This window comes from Rhodnius prolixus, unplaced genomic scaffold (genome assembly GCF_049639745.1).
Source record: "Rhodnius prolixus isolate KJV_2025 unplaced genomic scaffold, Rpr scaffold_8, whole genome shotgun sequence".
NCBI lineage: Eukaryota > Metazoa > Arthropoda > Insecta > Hemiptera > Reduviidae > Rhodnius > Rhodnius prolixus.
This window is the reverse complement of record NW_027411593.1, coordinates 15,469,304-15,486,044: the sequence shown is the minus strand read 5'-3', so window position 1 is coordinate 15,486,044 and position 16,741 is coordinate 15,469,304. Positions and strand designations below refer to the sequence as shown.

General features: G+C 30.7%; 1 protein-coding gene across 3 annotated transcripts; it reads left to right on the top strand.

Annotated features, from left to right (window-relative positions):
* Positions 1-3,778: 3,778 nt before the first annotated feature.
* LOC141450928 (alpha-tocopherol transfer protein-like) lies at positions 3,779-15,874 on the top strand. Of its 3 annotated transcripts, none has more exons than XM_074121845.1 (7): positions 3,779-3,980; positions 8,559-8,730; positions 8,805-8,961; positions 13,384-13,633; positions 14,350-14,460; positions 14,933-15,035; positions 15,577-15,874. In XM_074121845.1, the coding sequence occupies exons 2-7, from the start codon at positions 8,592-8,594 to the stop codon at positions 15,717-15,719; spliced, it is 903 nt and encodes a 300-aa protein (XP_073977946.1). In that variant the 5' UTR covers positions 3,779-3,980; positions 8,559-8,591; the 3' UTR covers positions 15,720-15,874. The 3 variants fall into 3 exon arrangements, with proteins under 3 accessions (XP_073977946.1, XP_073977948.1, XP_073977947.1); XM_074121847.1 differs by lacking the exon at positions 3,779-3,980 and adding an exon at positions 4,421-4,443; XM_074121846.1 differs by lacking the exon at positions 3,779-3,980 and adding an exon at positions 8,011-8,123.
* Positions 15,875-16,741: the final 867 nt, after the last annotated feature.

Sequence of the window (16,741 nt, the reverse complement as noted above, 5' to 3'; positions counted from 1 at the left end):
TGTAGATTTTTTTTTTATTAACCTATACTATTCCTGAATTTCACCAAAAAATTTGGGTCAATTTATAATTCACATTTAAAGAAAAAACTCTGAAGCGCACTAACTTTCACGGCTAATATGCGAATTAAAGGGAATAAATAGTTAAAAAATAAGTAGACTTAGCAATCAAAATATGAATTTCGAATTGAACAGGAGAATTAATAAAACTAGAAGGTAAGGCTGCCATGAAGCAAATATCCAATACTATCTGCAGCAATCTGGACTTTTATATTTAAAAGCAGTTTTAATATCAACAAAGCTGACAAATGTACTTTATTTTCTGTTAAAACTGTTCTTGATTTAAAGTATGTAACCTGCGCTTTACTTACCTTTACTGCGAAGGCATCTAAAAGTAACTTTGTTATCAATTAATTATTTATTGATCAATCAATGCAAGTTTATAATCGCTTTTCAAACCTCCTTTCAAGCAAGCTTTTTGCAGGCACTGGTCAGATTAGTAGGCGTGTAGTTTTCTGGTGAGTCTGGAGGCTTTTTTTTCGTCAAGAGAGGTATAATAAGGATTTCTTTCCCTTTTATAGGGATTCCCTTACGTCACACCAGGTTCGAAGACTTTAAGAACATTTCTTTAGCATAGATGCTATTTTATCAAACATTCCTGTGCCTGACCCAGCACTTTGGACAAAGACTAACAAAGTTTAGTGATACATATTTAAACTTATTGACTTTATATTTTAATATTTTAACTACTTTTTATTAAGCATTCCATGATTAGCTTGGCTGTGTTTACTTGATAGTACACTGATGTGCAAACGAAGATTAGGAAGTGATGTTTTAGCAGATGAAATAGCCGGCCGGCGTAGGTAGGTCATTATATTCCAAGAAATGAATTGAGGTTGTTCTCTGAAAACGTTAGGCTTAGACTAGGAAAAACTAGGAAATACTTAAGTAGTAGAGGCAAAGTGAAATCCTGTCCAACTCATCCACAAACTTTTCCGTCATATAAAAAAAGAAACCGTGGTCTTAGTGAAAATTAAGAATGAAGTCATGGTTTATTTTTTCAGCAGCTATCGATCAGACAATCAAAAAGTACACACACGGATCAGTTCAGCCAAATTTTTATAATTGACCCTAACTCTCTTTATAAAATAAGTAATGGTTCTACGACCTGAGAGGAAGCCTTAAAAAAAAAGAGTTACAATGAAACGTTATATTGATTTCTGCCGCTGAATAATTTAGATTGGTACCCCACATAATAAAAAAAAACACTTGTTAGTTTTATTAATTAAAAACATCCATTAAAAAAGTAATTGAATTATAATGATGTGAGTTTTGTTTCATTGAATATCAATTACTACAATTAGAGTTGATAATTGCTTTTATATTTACAAACGAGAAGTGATTTTTTCCTTATTTATTAATGCAATTTATTTATAAGTCTCATTAATCTGTTTAATCAGGGGCGGGTGTTGGTCTAATGGTCAAGAGCGTGACTTTGTGAGTGGGAGATCCCTAGTTCGAATCCCGCATATGACTACTTTTTAATTGTTAAAAAAAATACGCGATTACTTTACTTCACTTAAATCTGTTTAATCATAATATTCCGTGGCAGAATTGACATAAGATTCTGCTATTAAATTACTAATATTTTTCCTCTATCCTTAAGATATTATTACTGGATGTTAAAGCAAATGAAACATATAGAACATTAAATGTACGAGGTAAAGTATATGCGCGAACAACAAGGACTCACTAACAATCCGCTTTTATTCTTAAGAACCGAAGAATTAATTAGTCATTAGACCTTTCTGATGAAGGACTATTCCTCGTAATGCAAAGAAAAGTATTGAACTATTTGCAACAGAGGAAAAGATGAGAATATTTCTATTTATAAATTGAAGGCTGGATATTTTCTCGCTCAACGACAGAAAAAATAATTTAAAACTACGTTTTATTTTAAGTTTATTTTGTTCAATTTTTGTTTAATTTATTAAATTAGTAATTTTTTGTGTAATTCGTTAAATAAATAAAACATTTAATGTTTTAAATAGGTCATTAATACATTTTAAACTTTGTTTTAAAGCATAAGTTGTTATTTTATTTAAAGTTTATTATTTCACCTTTTGTAAATAACATATGTATGTACTTTTCAATATTTTTGCTCTTCTTTTGATTTGTTTAATTTTGTATTTATAACTGTTTCAAACGCATTTATACATATTATTTTAAATAGCAGTAAATTAGCGTTATTAATTTTTAATTGTAGAGTTTGAAAATGTATACTTTCATTTTAAAATAATTGTGACCCCATTCCACGATTTACTTAATTTTAACTGGTATTTCTTGTGAATTTTAGGTGGTAAAGCGAATGTAAGACAAACCCACTCTATCGTAAATGATATATTATGGTTAATAAAGTGTTGAGCTTGTGAATAGATAGTAAACATCAATATGTCACCATCTCTAAAGAAGCGATTGGTGCTGTTTTAAAAGAGTAACAGTTTGAAAAATACGCTCTAATTGCACGTTTATATTCTCTTTTTTCTCAAATCCTCAAAACCAAATTCTTTGTGGTAAATCTTCAGTAAATTATTTCTTATGCAAAAAATTAAATAAGATTTAAGCAGCTGTCTGGTATTCTCGTACTTTTGTTCCGAACATATGAATTACTGGTCCTATTATTAATAGAAAACTTTTGCAAACATATAAAACAGTTGTGTTGCATTTGATGAATATGAGATCGTATTACCTCATTAACCAAAAGATCTTAGATGCTAAATCCTCTTTACATAAACACCAGGTAGACTGCAACTCTCTGGAAACAAACTTCTACCCTGACTGAGCCACAAATGATAGTGTCTAGTAGAAAGGACTAGTTCATCAAACTGGGTTTTTAGTCTTGGCTGGCTGCTATCTAATACCTAAGATTATCCGATACTTTGCGACAAGGAGAGGAGAGTAAGAATGGGAGTATTGCGGCGATTGCTGAACATAGAATGTGATGTTTCATGATCCATGGTTACATTAATAGAAAATATGTCCTTGCTAAATGATTTCAAGTATATTTAGGTAAACATTTTAAAATGAGATTTGCATTAATCTTTTAGAGATCTTTCTCATCCATCAGTTTGAGGAAATCACTTTTTTTTTGCGAGATCTTTGATAATAAGGCCTTATCGCTCACACAGTATTCAAATAAATCCTACTATCTAAGTCGTATAAAGTGGAGTTAGAGTTTTAGCGAATATCCCAAGATTGGGATAAGACCTATAATAAAATCCTATGACCTAGTCAACGAATGGTCAATGGTAGATTTACAAACTTTTACACAATAAAACCAATAATATTTACCACATTACGTAAGGATAATTTAAAGTAAATAAGAATATTTGTAATGAATTATACATCGTAAATCCTCTTGCTATTTAAATCCAAAATAAACAATCAAGAAAGCTTTTATCTGTCTACAAGTATAATTCTGATAAATTAACCACACAATGAATTTACAAAAAGTTCTCATGACCTAGTCATTGGTGTTAATAAGAAAACCAAAATTTAAAATAAAAAATGCTTCCCCCTACATAATTACTATAATTTGGATTAATACTTTAATTACCACGAATCAATATAATTAATTCTTCCTTGTTAAAAGGAACCAATATTTTTCGAAAGACCAAATAATTCAAAATCATTGTTTATTAATTTTTTTCTTAATCATTTGTTTTTTTAACTAATAAGAAATATTAACAGTGGAAGGTGCAAGGTGAATTAGTGTATCAGGAGTAATGCTGAAGGACGTATTTAATAAGGTGACTCAAAGAAATCTACTACTTCTGAGGTGGTTTTCATTAATTGTGGTTCATTACTGAGGTATACATCGTACGTTCCGACATTTAAAAGCGTTTCATTGTTACAATAGAACTTTTTGTTTAAATTGTTGTGATTTAAATAGTTTAGTTTAACATATCAAAATAGCCAGCCAGGTAAGTATTTTATTTTATTTAGTCCACAAAATATATATTCTCACTTCTTTTAAACAAAAACAAATGATTATTTTTCTAATTTAAAACTTAAAATGTAAACGAAAAACAATGAAATCATTCACAAGGCTTTCTCTGACTACTTTCTTCAAAGATTTAAGTTTTCTAATAAATTAATTGTATGATTGGTCGTTATAAAATTTTTTATTTAATTTTTCTTTTCTATTAAAGCTAAACATTTTACCGATGGCTTACTTAGTAATTTTCTTTTCTTTTATTCAAACTAATAGCCGAAATTCACTCATCTTCAGAAGTTGATTAAATCAAGTTTTTGTTGTGCAGGTTATATAAGCTAGATAGTTGCGCCAGGAGAGCAAATGACAGATTTTTGCAGGTCGTTTTCATTTTTTTAATTGTAACGCATTCATGATTAATGTTGCATATCTCACAATATCTAACAAATTTAGTAAGTTCTGCTTGTAGATTTGAAATGCGATCACTCGCATCTAACATTAATTCTTTTTGATTATTTTTAAATAAACACCATTCAAAGGCAGCAGGACAAAATGAAATATGTTTTGAATAAGATAGAGCCACCACGTGACCAGGGTTATATTGCAGGTTGTTCAGCAAGTGTTTTCCCAACCTTTTATGGATGATATTAATGGTCTCAATTTTACTAGATTTATCTCCTCAGGGAGGATTTCAAATCCAAAGTCTGCGTGTGTATACATTTTGCAGAATTCCATCAGAGAGATGTGACTCGCTAAGGAATTGCATTTTTGTAGAAGAAATATTGGTAACAAAAATTGCAGTGCCAAACTTTAAGTGGAGGTTCTTCATACTCCATTGATTTGATTGTTGATTGAATTGTCTAGAAGCTGTCAACAAAAATAATTTTTAGTTCATTATGTCAGTATTTATTAGAAATATTTTAGAATTTATTAGATTTACAAGAATATAGACTTCTTCATTTCAAGCGCTTTAAGACCAAATTCTTGTAGAAATATATTCGCAATATTTACCAACGCAAAATTAGGAAGTAAACTGATCTGATATCGTACGGCACGATGAAAAAATGTCACTTCTAGATACTAGCTTTTTATTTATATCTTTAAATCTATCAATAGTAGTCTGGAAATTCAATATATGTTTGCTTGAATAATTTAATCGAAGTATCAAGTTAGCTTAGTTGGATTAAATTTATTTAGGTCAAGAACAAATTCTTAGTAATATCTGTTACCTTTTAAATTTTTTGTTTTGTTTTGTTTAGGTTGGCATTATTTATTCCTATTTATAATATCATTTGGTTTGGTTTTAAATCTTTGATAATCATCACAAGTTTTGAAGTTGATATCAAATACAGGCGCAATATATTAGACTCCCAATTTTTTTTTTTTTTTTTTCTGTTTAAGGCGCGTCAACATCTGAGTTTATTGCCTCCCGGAGCTTTTTCAGTGCACTGCCGGTCTCCAAACAATGTTGACAGCTCTGTCCATCACCGGACAGTAAGCTGTAAGAAGCTCCTAGGAATAGGAGCAGTAGAAAGGATTAGAGCAAGTACAGAGAACAATATATAGAACTTTTGATATTTCGTCTTGGCCAATTCGAATGGGATGTTGAGGTCGTTGTGAAGAGTGAAGTTAGTTACGTAGAAAGGGGCGTCAACTATCTGTAGGAGTAGTTTTGATTGAAAGGACTGCTCAGTCCGTAGGTTCTTAGGGATTGCTGAACTGTACTGCTCTGGTCCGTTTGTTTTATATAACAATCGTTTGAGTGCTATGGGCATTTTGGAGCGTCGTCCAAGTGTATGCGAGAGAACTTTCGCACCATTTATCACTGCTTGTCTCTGAAGTCTTGTGTGTGGATGCCAAGTGAGGCTTGGCATATGAAGAGCCCAAGGTAGTGCATAGGTTCGTACAAAAAAAAAAGATTTTTATTAAAGAAGACAGGAGAACAGGAGCCCCTACCGAAGCAAAAACGTGGCACGCTGGTATTTCTGTGGTTTCATTTTAATCCGCCACTTCTTTGCCCAGGATTCTATTTTATGTAGGTGTGTCTGTAACTTGTATGAAGCTGATGTAATCAGTTAAAATTAAAACATTTCCCTTTCGATGATTCTGCATAAAAGTGACAACTATTCCAGTCTAAGGCTACCTAAGGCTAAAAATAGCCACTTTCCCATCTATCGAAGGCGTAAAATTTTATCTTTACTTGACGACATAAATGTTGATGAATTGATGAGGTTTTCTTTTAGCGTCATCGTTACAATCGTGATGATTTGCCATAGTTACGATTGATGAAGAGAAGCGAAACGAATGGTTTGATTCAAAGCACTCTTACAATAAAGGGAAAAAATACAAATTAAATAGCTTCTTATTGTAAACTCATAATAATAAGAATAATGGAAGTTTGAGAATAACTAAAGAATAGACCCTAATATTTCATATTTAAAATAAATTTTCAATGTAAAATTTACATGATTTTGGTCAGAATGAAATTGGTGCCGGAGGCAAATGTACGAAACGCCTGGTTATTTGCGTAGAAGAATAACAAGTTTTGGATAGATAATAAGATTAGAAATATAGGAGAAAGTCAGAAAACTATTATTGTAGTCACTTTTTCTATTAGCTAATTTTCTTTCAGTCTGAATTATAGCGATGATTTAAAGTATCTTAATATTGTTAGGAGATGATATTCTGCTAAATTAGAACTTTGGAGATTAGTATGTTGAAGTTTACAACTTTAAAAATTAAAAGTGTAAGTGATGGATTATGTGTGTATGAAGTTAGGATGATCATGTAAAAAAGTATTGCCAATTTCCGTTCTATTCTCTTTTTTATTTATTTTTGCCGAGCTTTCGAAGTAGAAGCTAGTTCTTTTCCAAAGAAGCTTCTAATCATAAAGATGGCTTAGTCCCAAGTTTGCCAAAATAAATAACAAAAAGCCTTAGATTAGCGATAATATTCCTCTTTGGATAAAACTATCAGACACAAAAAAAAGATTAATGTTAGTCATGAATGAATGTACCTTGTTTAGTACACATTAAGTTTTTGAAAATAATAGAAGCTGTTTTTGGTAGAAAAAGTAGATAAAACCATTTTTGAAAAGCACTCGTCTAGCAGGGCATTTTTGTAGAATCCTTCTGAGAGGGGCTTTAATGCAAGAAGAGAACATTAAATTAAAACCTTCTTAATTTTTAAGATCTGATTGCAATGTTGCCTTCATTTCTTATGATCTTGTTTAAAATAACTCATCAACCCGTTAGTTCTATTCCGTATGTTGGTTTTAAAAGAACATTGCAAGAGATGTAGGTCTCACGACGATTGCCGACTTTCCACGGAGGCTCTTGGTCTGTTTAAGGTGGCTCTACTTAATGTTAGGAGACTTTGGACCTGGTCAGCTAATCTAGGTGTTCAGTGAATAAGCTGCCCTTATTTATCATCTATTCCATTGTAGCCTTACCGTATCAGTGTTGGTTGTAGATTGTAGTGAATCTAAATAAAACCGGTGCGTAGATAGAAGATTGTTGCACTCATGCCAGGACCAGATTTCTGGTCTTCAGCGAGATAAAGATTTCCCTTAAATTAAACGAACTCTCGAAGTAACTAAACCTTCACTTGTCCTGGCTTCAATCGCTCCTAGTTTCACTGTTACACAATATTCTGTAATTCTCCAGCTACTCTTGATTGGAAGAATTTCCAACCAAAGACCTGGTGCCCATTCACGAGGAGTTTCTATCGGTATCCCTTATGAGTAACGTCGTTCTATCTATGCCACACTACGAATTGGACATTTGTAAAAAAAAAAATCGTGTTCAATGAAATGATTTCAGATATAAGTATTTCAGATTAAAAATCTACTTAGAACACCTTACATTACTGCTGCTCTTTTTACATCAAACATTAGATTTGTAGATAACATGTTTTTATGACTAATTTCCTGGTTGACCTTGGAAACGATTTCAAACGATTTTAGGAAGGATGCTTAGTTTGGTTCGAATTTATGAAATTCATTTTTTTGGCCAAGGTCAATTGCATTAATATTGTAAGCGAGCTCTTTGTGAATTGCTTACACGTGTTTATGCTGTTCATTTGCTGTATTTGAAAATCCCTGAAGAAGTAGTTTGTCCACTTTCTACTAAAGGTACTTTTTTTTTTAATATATATTCTCTAAAATTGATATTTTATCCTTCACAACAAACTCATGATTATTATTTCTGAAAAGTTTCGGTTTTACGTCCTTTTTACACATTTCTTCCTCAGTTCCAGAAAAACGTAAAGAATTTGATTTCCACTTTTTGTTTCATTTTACGTGTACTATTAATCCAGTCTATTTTCTAAATAAACCTGAAGAAAAAATATCCGAAGATGAATAAAAATCCGAAACCAGTCAGAAGTAATAAATAATTAGAGATACAATTTCATTTATCTTTTACTTTTATCGTTATTTAATTGCAACTATGCTAGCGATTCCCCTTCCTTTCCTTTAATTTGTAATGGTCAATGCCAAATTTCCCTTCACATATTTCTTTTGTGCAGATTTTCTTTTTGTAATCTTACATTTTCTTTTTCTTTCCAGCTAGATAAACATTTGTTTTTATAATTAAAAAAAATGACAGCGGCTACTAACGAAAAATGGTGGAAAATAACTAAAGAAGAAGAATATAAAAATAACAAGAAATTAAAACCAATTGATGTTAGTTTTATAAAAGAATGGATTAGGAAACAACCACACTTACCTCAACTGAATGGTTAGTTCTTTGCTCTAATTTTCTGTTATAATTTACTTAAACCCTTATTATCATTAAAATTGTTGTATTTTCAGATAATCAAATAATTATGTTTTTACGAGCGTGTGACTATAGTTTAGAAAGGACAAAGGAAACTATTGATTTAAATTACACTACAAGAACTAAATTACCAGATTTTTTTTCTGAGAGGGATTTAGAAAGAAAGGCTATAAAAATTGGGATGGAATATTTGTAAGCAAATTATTTTCATTTATACAAACTGCAATAATTGAGTGGTACCCAAAATTTTAATTTTTTTATTGTTCAAAGTTTTGGTTCCCCATGCAGTTCGAAACATCGAACATTAAATAAAATGTATTATTTTAGGCACCAGCTAATTAATGCTGTTTGCATTGTAAAGCTATTTATATTTTAAAACAAGTTTTCAAAAATGGTTACATATTTGATGCTGCAGTTAGAAACAATTATACTCATTGTTGTTAAATTAGGGCGGCAATAGTCAGTACTTTCAATCGACTGTTTTGAGGATACATGAAGAATTGACCTAGCGTGGTCGAAAAGTTCAGCAAGAATGTCTAGAGCGCTAAACCTCGTTCTGAACCTTCTGTAACCACGAAAACTTGAAATAACCTGAAATTGTTGCACTTGAAAAAATTTAGCTTCAGGGGGATTTGCTTAAATTGCTAACATATAAATTAGGACTGGTTGTACAGTGCCAACGTAAATCTGAAAATTTCCAATAGATTATCTGAATCTTCACTTATTCCTTATTCCAATAGCACTTCGAAGACATTTTTTCTGAACCAGGAAATGACCTTATTTGGGAAAGCGTACCCATTACTCCCCAGTGTATAAAACGTGTGTAAGCAGATTTGATTAGCTGCAGGTACACCTTGTCTTTCTTTTTTAGTTTAATATTCGCATTGATTGCTCAACAAAATTTGTCTATTGCCAGCAAATCTTCTACTTGAAAAATTGAATTATCATTTTTTTAACTAGATTAACCCGAAGAACTAAAAGACCTTGACCTATACAAGATGTTCATCATCTAACAAGATCCTGTTTGTTGGATCGGGAGAAGCAATTATTTTAAACCAAGTTCTGCGTTTCTATGGGCAGGTCATTAAGTATTTTCTTTATCTTTGTGCGTGCAAAATTAAAAAGAGGAACATAACAAAATCTAGTGTGAGAAATTTTTTACTGACGTCTTTCTGTTTATACAATTATTACATAAATTTTTATTTATTTATTTATTTTTTTGAATAGAACTCTTTTTAATTAATGAATATCATACACAATCAAAAGTGGAAGTTGTAAATGTATTTATTTTATTTTTTTGCTTAATATTGATGTGAATAGATTTATTTTCTGACAGACTTAGTTTTATACTCCTATCGTTTTATCAAGAATTTATAATGAATGTTTCTCAACATGGAATATTTTTATGAACCTTCCAAAAGTCATTTTCGTCAATTTTTAAAATATAACTTACATTTACACTCACATTACTGTACAAAGTCAATCGGTGGAACAGTTATTCCAAAAAATAAATGGTAATAAAAAATATCTAAAAAATCTATTCTAAAGTCGTTCCTTTTTAAATCTATCAACCTCTTTTTTCTTCAGTCTTGGAATTCTAGCATTGTTTTAATGTTCTTTCATATGTCGATGCTTGGAAAGAAAATAAATCGCTAGGAAAAGATTTTAAATTATATTAATATGAACCTAATTGTGAAGTGAGAATATTAAGTTTATAAAGAAAAGGTGATTTTAGTTTTAAGGAAATCGCCAAAGTTTAGAGGAAAAAAAAAGGTTTCAGTTTTTGAAGTCCCAAAATATAAATCATAAAGCCACTCTTTAATTTAACGGAGTTTGTTCAAATATATTTGTGTCAATTGGTGCGGACACTCCAGATTCGTGTTCCTGGGACTTTTACTCTTTTTTTTACGCATTTTAAGAGGATACATTGTATTCGTACAAGTCTTCGATTCTGAGCTTTATCTGGAACTTAGTATCAGATCGATTGTTTACGATAAAATGTATTTATTCAATTTGCTCGAACATCAAATCAGCTATTTCTTTAAATTTGTTCAACGAATTACACACAAAACTACTGAAAGAACAGGCTACTGAAACTATTTCTGAAAATTACTTTTTTAGAAGGGTTCTTTGGAAGTGGATTCTTTTTACGCTCCTTAGAGATGATCTCTGGCACTGCGACCAAGGGCTGGACTTATTCTGTCCTAATACAGGTCATTCATCCAGCATCATTTTTACCAATCTTTTTCTTTCTTACATCCGACATGCATAATAACTCAGTAATTAGCTGCAACTGTGCATATGTCTATACTTCAGTCAGTATCTTGAATATTATTTAACGAGTTCGCACTGGATTTTCGCTCCTGAGGAACCTTGTTTTATGAGTTTAATATTAATAATACGCTTATTTAGTAATTTCTTATTTCAAACAAACAACAATGATAACCTTGAAATTCAGCTAAATATTTATTTCTATTTCCTTTATTCCTTATTAAAATGATTTAAAAAAAAAATCAAAACGATACTTAAATTGGTATATGTTTGAACTTCTTCTTTTTTTAATTAAAATTCAAGGGTATTTTATAAGTTAGGTTTACACTTAATTTTTTTGTTCATGGCAGAATTTTCATCTTGTTCACATCCTTTACATTTTTCCTGTTATTTATTTTTACTTTTTAGTTCATTCAATATTATTTTAATAGTTGTAGCTTTTAATATTTTAATTAGTGTTGCAAAATAACAATCTAGCCTTGCTTTTTCCATTATTTTTTTTCTTTCATTTTTCTAAAAGTACTATTTTTTGTCTTATCCTCTTCTTGCATTCAACTAAGCAGATTGATGCTCAAGCCTTTAGCCTTGTATGAGCCTGCTACTCATCTTGCTCGAGGCGTGAGTGAACTTTAAATAGTTCTGCGAGTATATACTAAGAAAGTTTAAAATACTCGAATGCTTTCAAATTTGCTTAAATCTTACTACCATTCAATTTTAGTGATTTTTTTTTTTTTATTTGAACAGTATAATTGATTTAATCGTATGAATTTGATGACCAGTGTCAGTAATCTTCAATTATATAATTAAGGCCTTGTATTATTTAGAGTAGCTCGCATTGCTTAAAAGGTTTTTTTTTTATTTAGACTCAAGGGATTTTTTTAACACTTTTTAAATTAAGAAATTGGTTTTGATCTAGGAAGTATGCTCCCATCCGACTCTGGGTACTTGCCAGGCTCACTAGAGATGTCCAGGTCAAGAGAGGAGCCAGCAGTTTGGGATAACCATTCCCTGGTGCCTAAAAATCTTTCTACCCAAAAGAGTTTTATCATTCACCATCCTCTGGTAACTAAACATGCTTTGAGGGGAAGTTTTCACCAACCCACATTCATCAAGGTATCCCGTTGGGGCACTGCGCCATCCAACCTCGATACCTTGGATTGGGATTATTTAAAGTTGGTCTATGGCTTCGATAAACTTGAATAGTTGTATATCTCAGGCCCTATCTATATTGTCTTAGTGGGAGGTTTCAGTATTACGCGATTTGTGTGCCTGAAGAAAGACCCATAATCTGTTAAAAAAACTAGATTGACTGATAAACTGGGTAGTTCTCCTAAAAGAAGAAAGCACTGCATGCATTGTTTGGATTTGGCCCTAAGAAACGAAATCCTCAAATTTGGAAGTTAAATATGTTATTAAAATACTAATTTTGAAGCAAATCGACGGTAAAAACTACATTCAAATTAAAGGAAATAATTGTTATTAAGATGGAGGTCGGAGAATGATGGTTTGGCGTGCTATCTGTACGAATATCTTTTGAGTGAATGAATTCTAATAGAATACGAGAAAAGAAATAACAATAATTATTATTATTATCGAAAAATAAAATTAGAACTACAAAAAATAATTAGAACTGTGAGAATTGCAAAAAATTGTAGTAATAAAAGGATTGTGAGAAGTTCACGCTATAATTTTTCAATGTACAACTGAGTGAACGCAGTTACAATCAGGTGGAAAAAATAGAAAAGTCACTAAGTTCTTGGAGATATTTTAAAAGTTAATTTTTAGCAAGAATTTGATGAACAGCCGTAGGAAGAGCTCTATTATAATGAAAAATATGTTAATTGTTTGTATAAACAGAGTTAATTGGAGTAGCAGTGTAAATGTTGTTACTACATATTGTTAGTTCTGGATATTCACAGAGATGCCACAGTCCCTGCGAAATAACATGTCCACTCCTCTAAGGTGTGATAAGGGAACGTATTTCGAGTATTTTACCATAAAATGTAGAGAGTTCTTCGACAGGTCTTTTTTGTCAAAATTACTTGTCATAAAAAAAAAATTCATCAATTTCTTGAAAGCAAATTCTTTGAATTATTATCTTTGCGATAATTGACAAGCTCTCACACTAATTTTATTAATTGTAAGAGGAACAAAAGAATGCAAAGTTGGAGGAGTGTGGAACAGTTAGAGGAAACAATTGTTGTTTATATTTAAAAATAAATAAAATATTTACTTTTAGTTATTTAGAATAACTTGTATTCTTGAAAATAGAATCATAATAACATCTTCATTTTTAAAATAATATTTTCATAATTGAACTAATATTAAAAAATAATGTTCCAGGCATATTGCTGTAAGTCCAAAACGTGAAGATGACAGTATTGTGATTTCAGCTGGAATCAAACCGCTAGAAATTTCGAAACTCTTCACAGAAGAATATTTGAAGCTAGCGTTAATGATACACGATATGACCCATCTAGAATATGGTTCAGCTGAAGGTTACATTTATATATTGGATTTTAAGAATGTAACATTTACCTTGGTACTTCATTTACCACTTCCAGTGATTGTAAATGCTCTGAAATTTTGGCAGGTAATAGCTTTTCTTAACTATTATCTTTTGCAATTTAATTAATTAGATGATGAACTCAAGAAGTTCAACTTAATCGCTGTTTTTAATTAATTTAAGATTTCTTTTTTTGCGAAAATTCGAGCTTGACGGACAAAAAAGTGTGTCAAATAATCCTTATTTTAGTATAATTTTCTTTATATTAGTTATCTTGATTGGAACCACCGTTCCAATTAGGCTAGAAAGAGATATCAGAGACAACAGGCCCATCTAAGCCAGTTCAGGCACATAAATGAAGCAGAACGATGGCATGGCCTAGATCTTGTTATCTCAGCTTGGAGAAAGTAGTAAAAAAAACCAAAACCATTTTCGCCAAATTACTGACTTAAGCGGATGTATAAGTTAATGGCTTATTGGAAGTCTCGGAAAGCTGTGAAGGAAGCATTTCTCCCCCTAAAAGACCTTGCGAAGCGCAAAGAATTCAATAATAACGTGGGTGAAATCAGATATATGGTCTCAGAAAGTAATTCTCCAACAGTGCTTTCCATAACTTTCCGTACTTTTCAAAAGGGCCAAAAAATAATTTGGTTTGTGAAGTTACCATAAAATGAAATTTGGAAGAGGTGAGATCTGGCAGATATGACAGCATCACTATAGCAGTAGTAGTAAATTAAAAAAAAACAAAAACTCTAAGTAATTACAAAATATTAATGCTTCCTTTTAAAAATTTTAACTTTCAGTATTGTGCAACCTATAAAATTAAAGGAATTCATATTATAAATGGAGGAACTGTATTTGAAAAGGCTCTGCCTATTTTTCAACCATTTTTGAAATCAGAGATTGTTGCGATGGTAAATTATTATTTAACATGTTTTAAACATTTTCAAGAGTAAATTTAACATTATTTGACTATTATTGTTCTTATTACCTATTATTTTTTATAGACTATTGTAGTATAAGTTACTTGTGGTTTAAGCAGCTCAAGAGAAATAAAGAATGACTGTTAGGCTACAGTTCGCGAAGACATTAGAGAATATTTCCGCCATATTCTGCTTTTTATTTTTTGTAATCTACCAATTTCAGATGCTTCACCTTCAGAATATTTTGATAAAAATAGCGAAATCCAAGATTATCTGAAACTGGTCGATGATAAAAAATTTAAGCAAACTATCAGGAAAAATATCTCTTGTGAAAAAACTTCTTTTTTTTTATACTATTTAAAAAATAAAACTTCAAGTTTAGATATTTTTAGAAATGTTTATTTTATTAGCTAAGTAAAGTGGTTATTAAAATTTTTTAATTTTAACCTTTTTTTTTTTACAGATAAAAGTTCATTCAAATTATGAATCTCTTAGAGATGCTGTATCTCCAAAAACACTTCCAAGTGACTATGGTGGTTCTTGTGCATCAGTAGAGGAACTTACCAGTAAATATTTTTGATATTTTTAAGAAATGTATGAAAACTTTCAGTACTAGAGAATCAAAAGAAGGTGTTTTCGCCCTAAATTCTTTTCCATTGGATAATAGCTTCTTTTTTTTAATCATCCAACTAAAAATCAATTTTGGATGTGTTTCTGAGAAACACACTAGAATAGTAACTCGATTTTCAAAGTTCAAGTTAATATTCTCATAGCTTTGAGCAATATATTCAACAGTAAAAATAAATAATAAATGGCATAATAAACCATTCATTGGTTCATTGCCCCCCCCCCCAAAACAGAGTTCAGCAAAACGTTTTGTACCATGGCCATTGAAAAAGATAAAAGCAGAAAATTATCAAGCGCCGCAAAACCGAAACAATTTGAGACGGGGCCGGCAAAGCTAAAATGTAGAAGTACTTGGTTCAATTTCATGTCCAAGATTCTATTTAATTTTTAATATGATAAATTGATAGTAAAGTGTATATAAATAAAATCTTGAGGAATTCAAAGATTCTTCAATAAAGACGTAATATTCTTTTTTTTAAGGAGAAGCTTATAAAAACACCGCATTATATAAGGAATGGTTCTTTGAGGAGGAAAAACAAAGAGTAGAAGAGAGAAAAAGATTATCAAATGCACCAAAAGATTATGGAATTCAAGGATCTTTCAGAAAACTGGAACTTGATTAAATATGTATAATATTAAAGTTAAAAAAATGTAAAATAATTTTATTTTAATCATTAGAGAATAGAATCTTGAGCAAATTAAGCATAGAATTAAGCAAAAATATGTAATTATGTAAAATACATGTATAAATAAAAAATACTGGGATGTTTCAAAAGTCTGTGCTTCTAACTGTTTTACTTTAATAAGTATAAAAAATAACACTTACTAATTTATAATTCAAAGTATAATTCATTCAACGCTTTTTTCTTTTTTGCCTGAAATTCGATTTTTTTTGGTAACACTAAGGTTCTTTGAAGGGATATATTTAGTAATTCAATACAACTTACACTCCCATCTGCCTTGACCACGCACTTTGTTTTAGTATGGGAAAAATTTAGGTGTTAAAAATAAGAGCCGTTTAGCCTGTTAGCCCATTTTCAGTTGTAAAAAGTTACGAAGATTTACGGAGGGAATCGTGTCCTCTGTTATGTGTAAAAAATGTTATTTTTTAAGGAACAAATTGATGCTAGCGTTTATATGTTTATTTCTTTGAGTGCTACGTCTATAACTAGGTATTGGATTCATTGGAAACTTTAGCCTGGAAATCCTTCTGCATCATCCTCACAGACGTCATCGCTTAAAAAAGTAATCGATACAACTAATGTTGGTAATTTTTGTGTTTATATTGCAATTTATTCAATATGTCATAGTTCTAGGGGATCACATATTAAATACATTTTGAAAGTTCTTAATCTCCCTGATCAAAGATTGCCTAAAATGATAGCTTAAAAAATTGTCAATAAAAAAGCTTAATGGTTTGAAGATTGGTCAAAATTATGTTCACAGCTACAGTTGCCACAATATCAAGTAGATTACTTAGTTATCAGGAAACGTAATTTAAACAACTTTATTAGGGAATTGCAGTTAAGAGAAAGAGCCACTTAGAATAAAGAGCGAGGAAGGGGCAGTTTCTTAGGATTTATTCCAGACTGCTGTACAATGTAGATTATATTCGTAATAGATCTTACACTGATTCAAAACTTGT

Coding starts and splice junctions, on each gene's coding strand:
- LOC141450928 (XM_074121845.1), top strand. CDS start 8,592: ATGACAGCGGCTACTAACGAAAAATGGTGGAAAATAACTAAAGAAGAA. Junction 13,634..14,349: donor ATGCTCTGAAATTTTGGCAG/GTAATAGCTTTT, acceptor TTTAACTTTCAG/TATTGTGCAACCTATAAAAT. Junction 15,036..15,576: donor ATCAGTAGAGGAACTTACCA/GTAAATATTTTT, acceptor CTTTTTTTTAAG/GAGAAGCTTATAAAAACACC.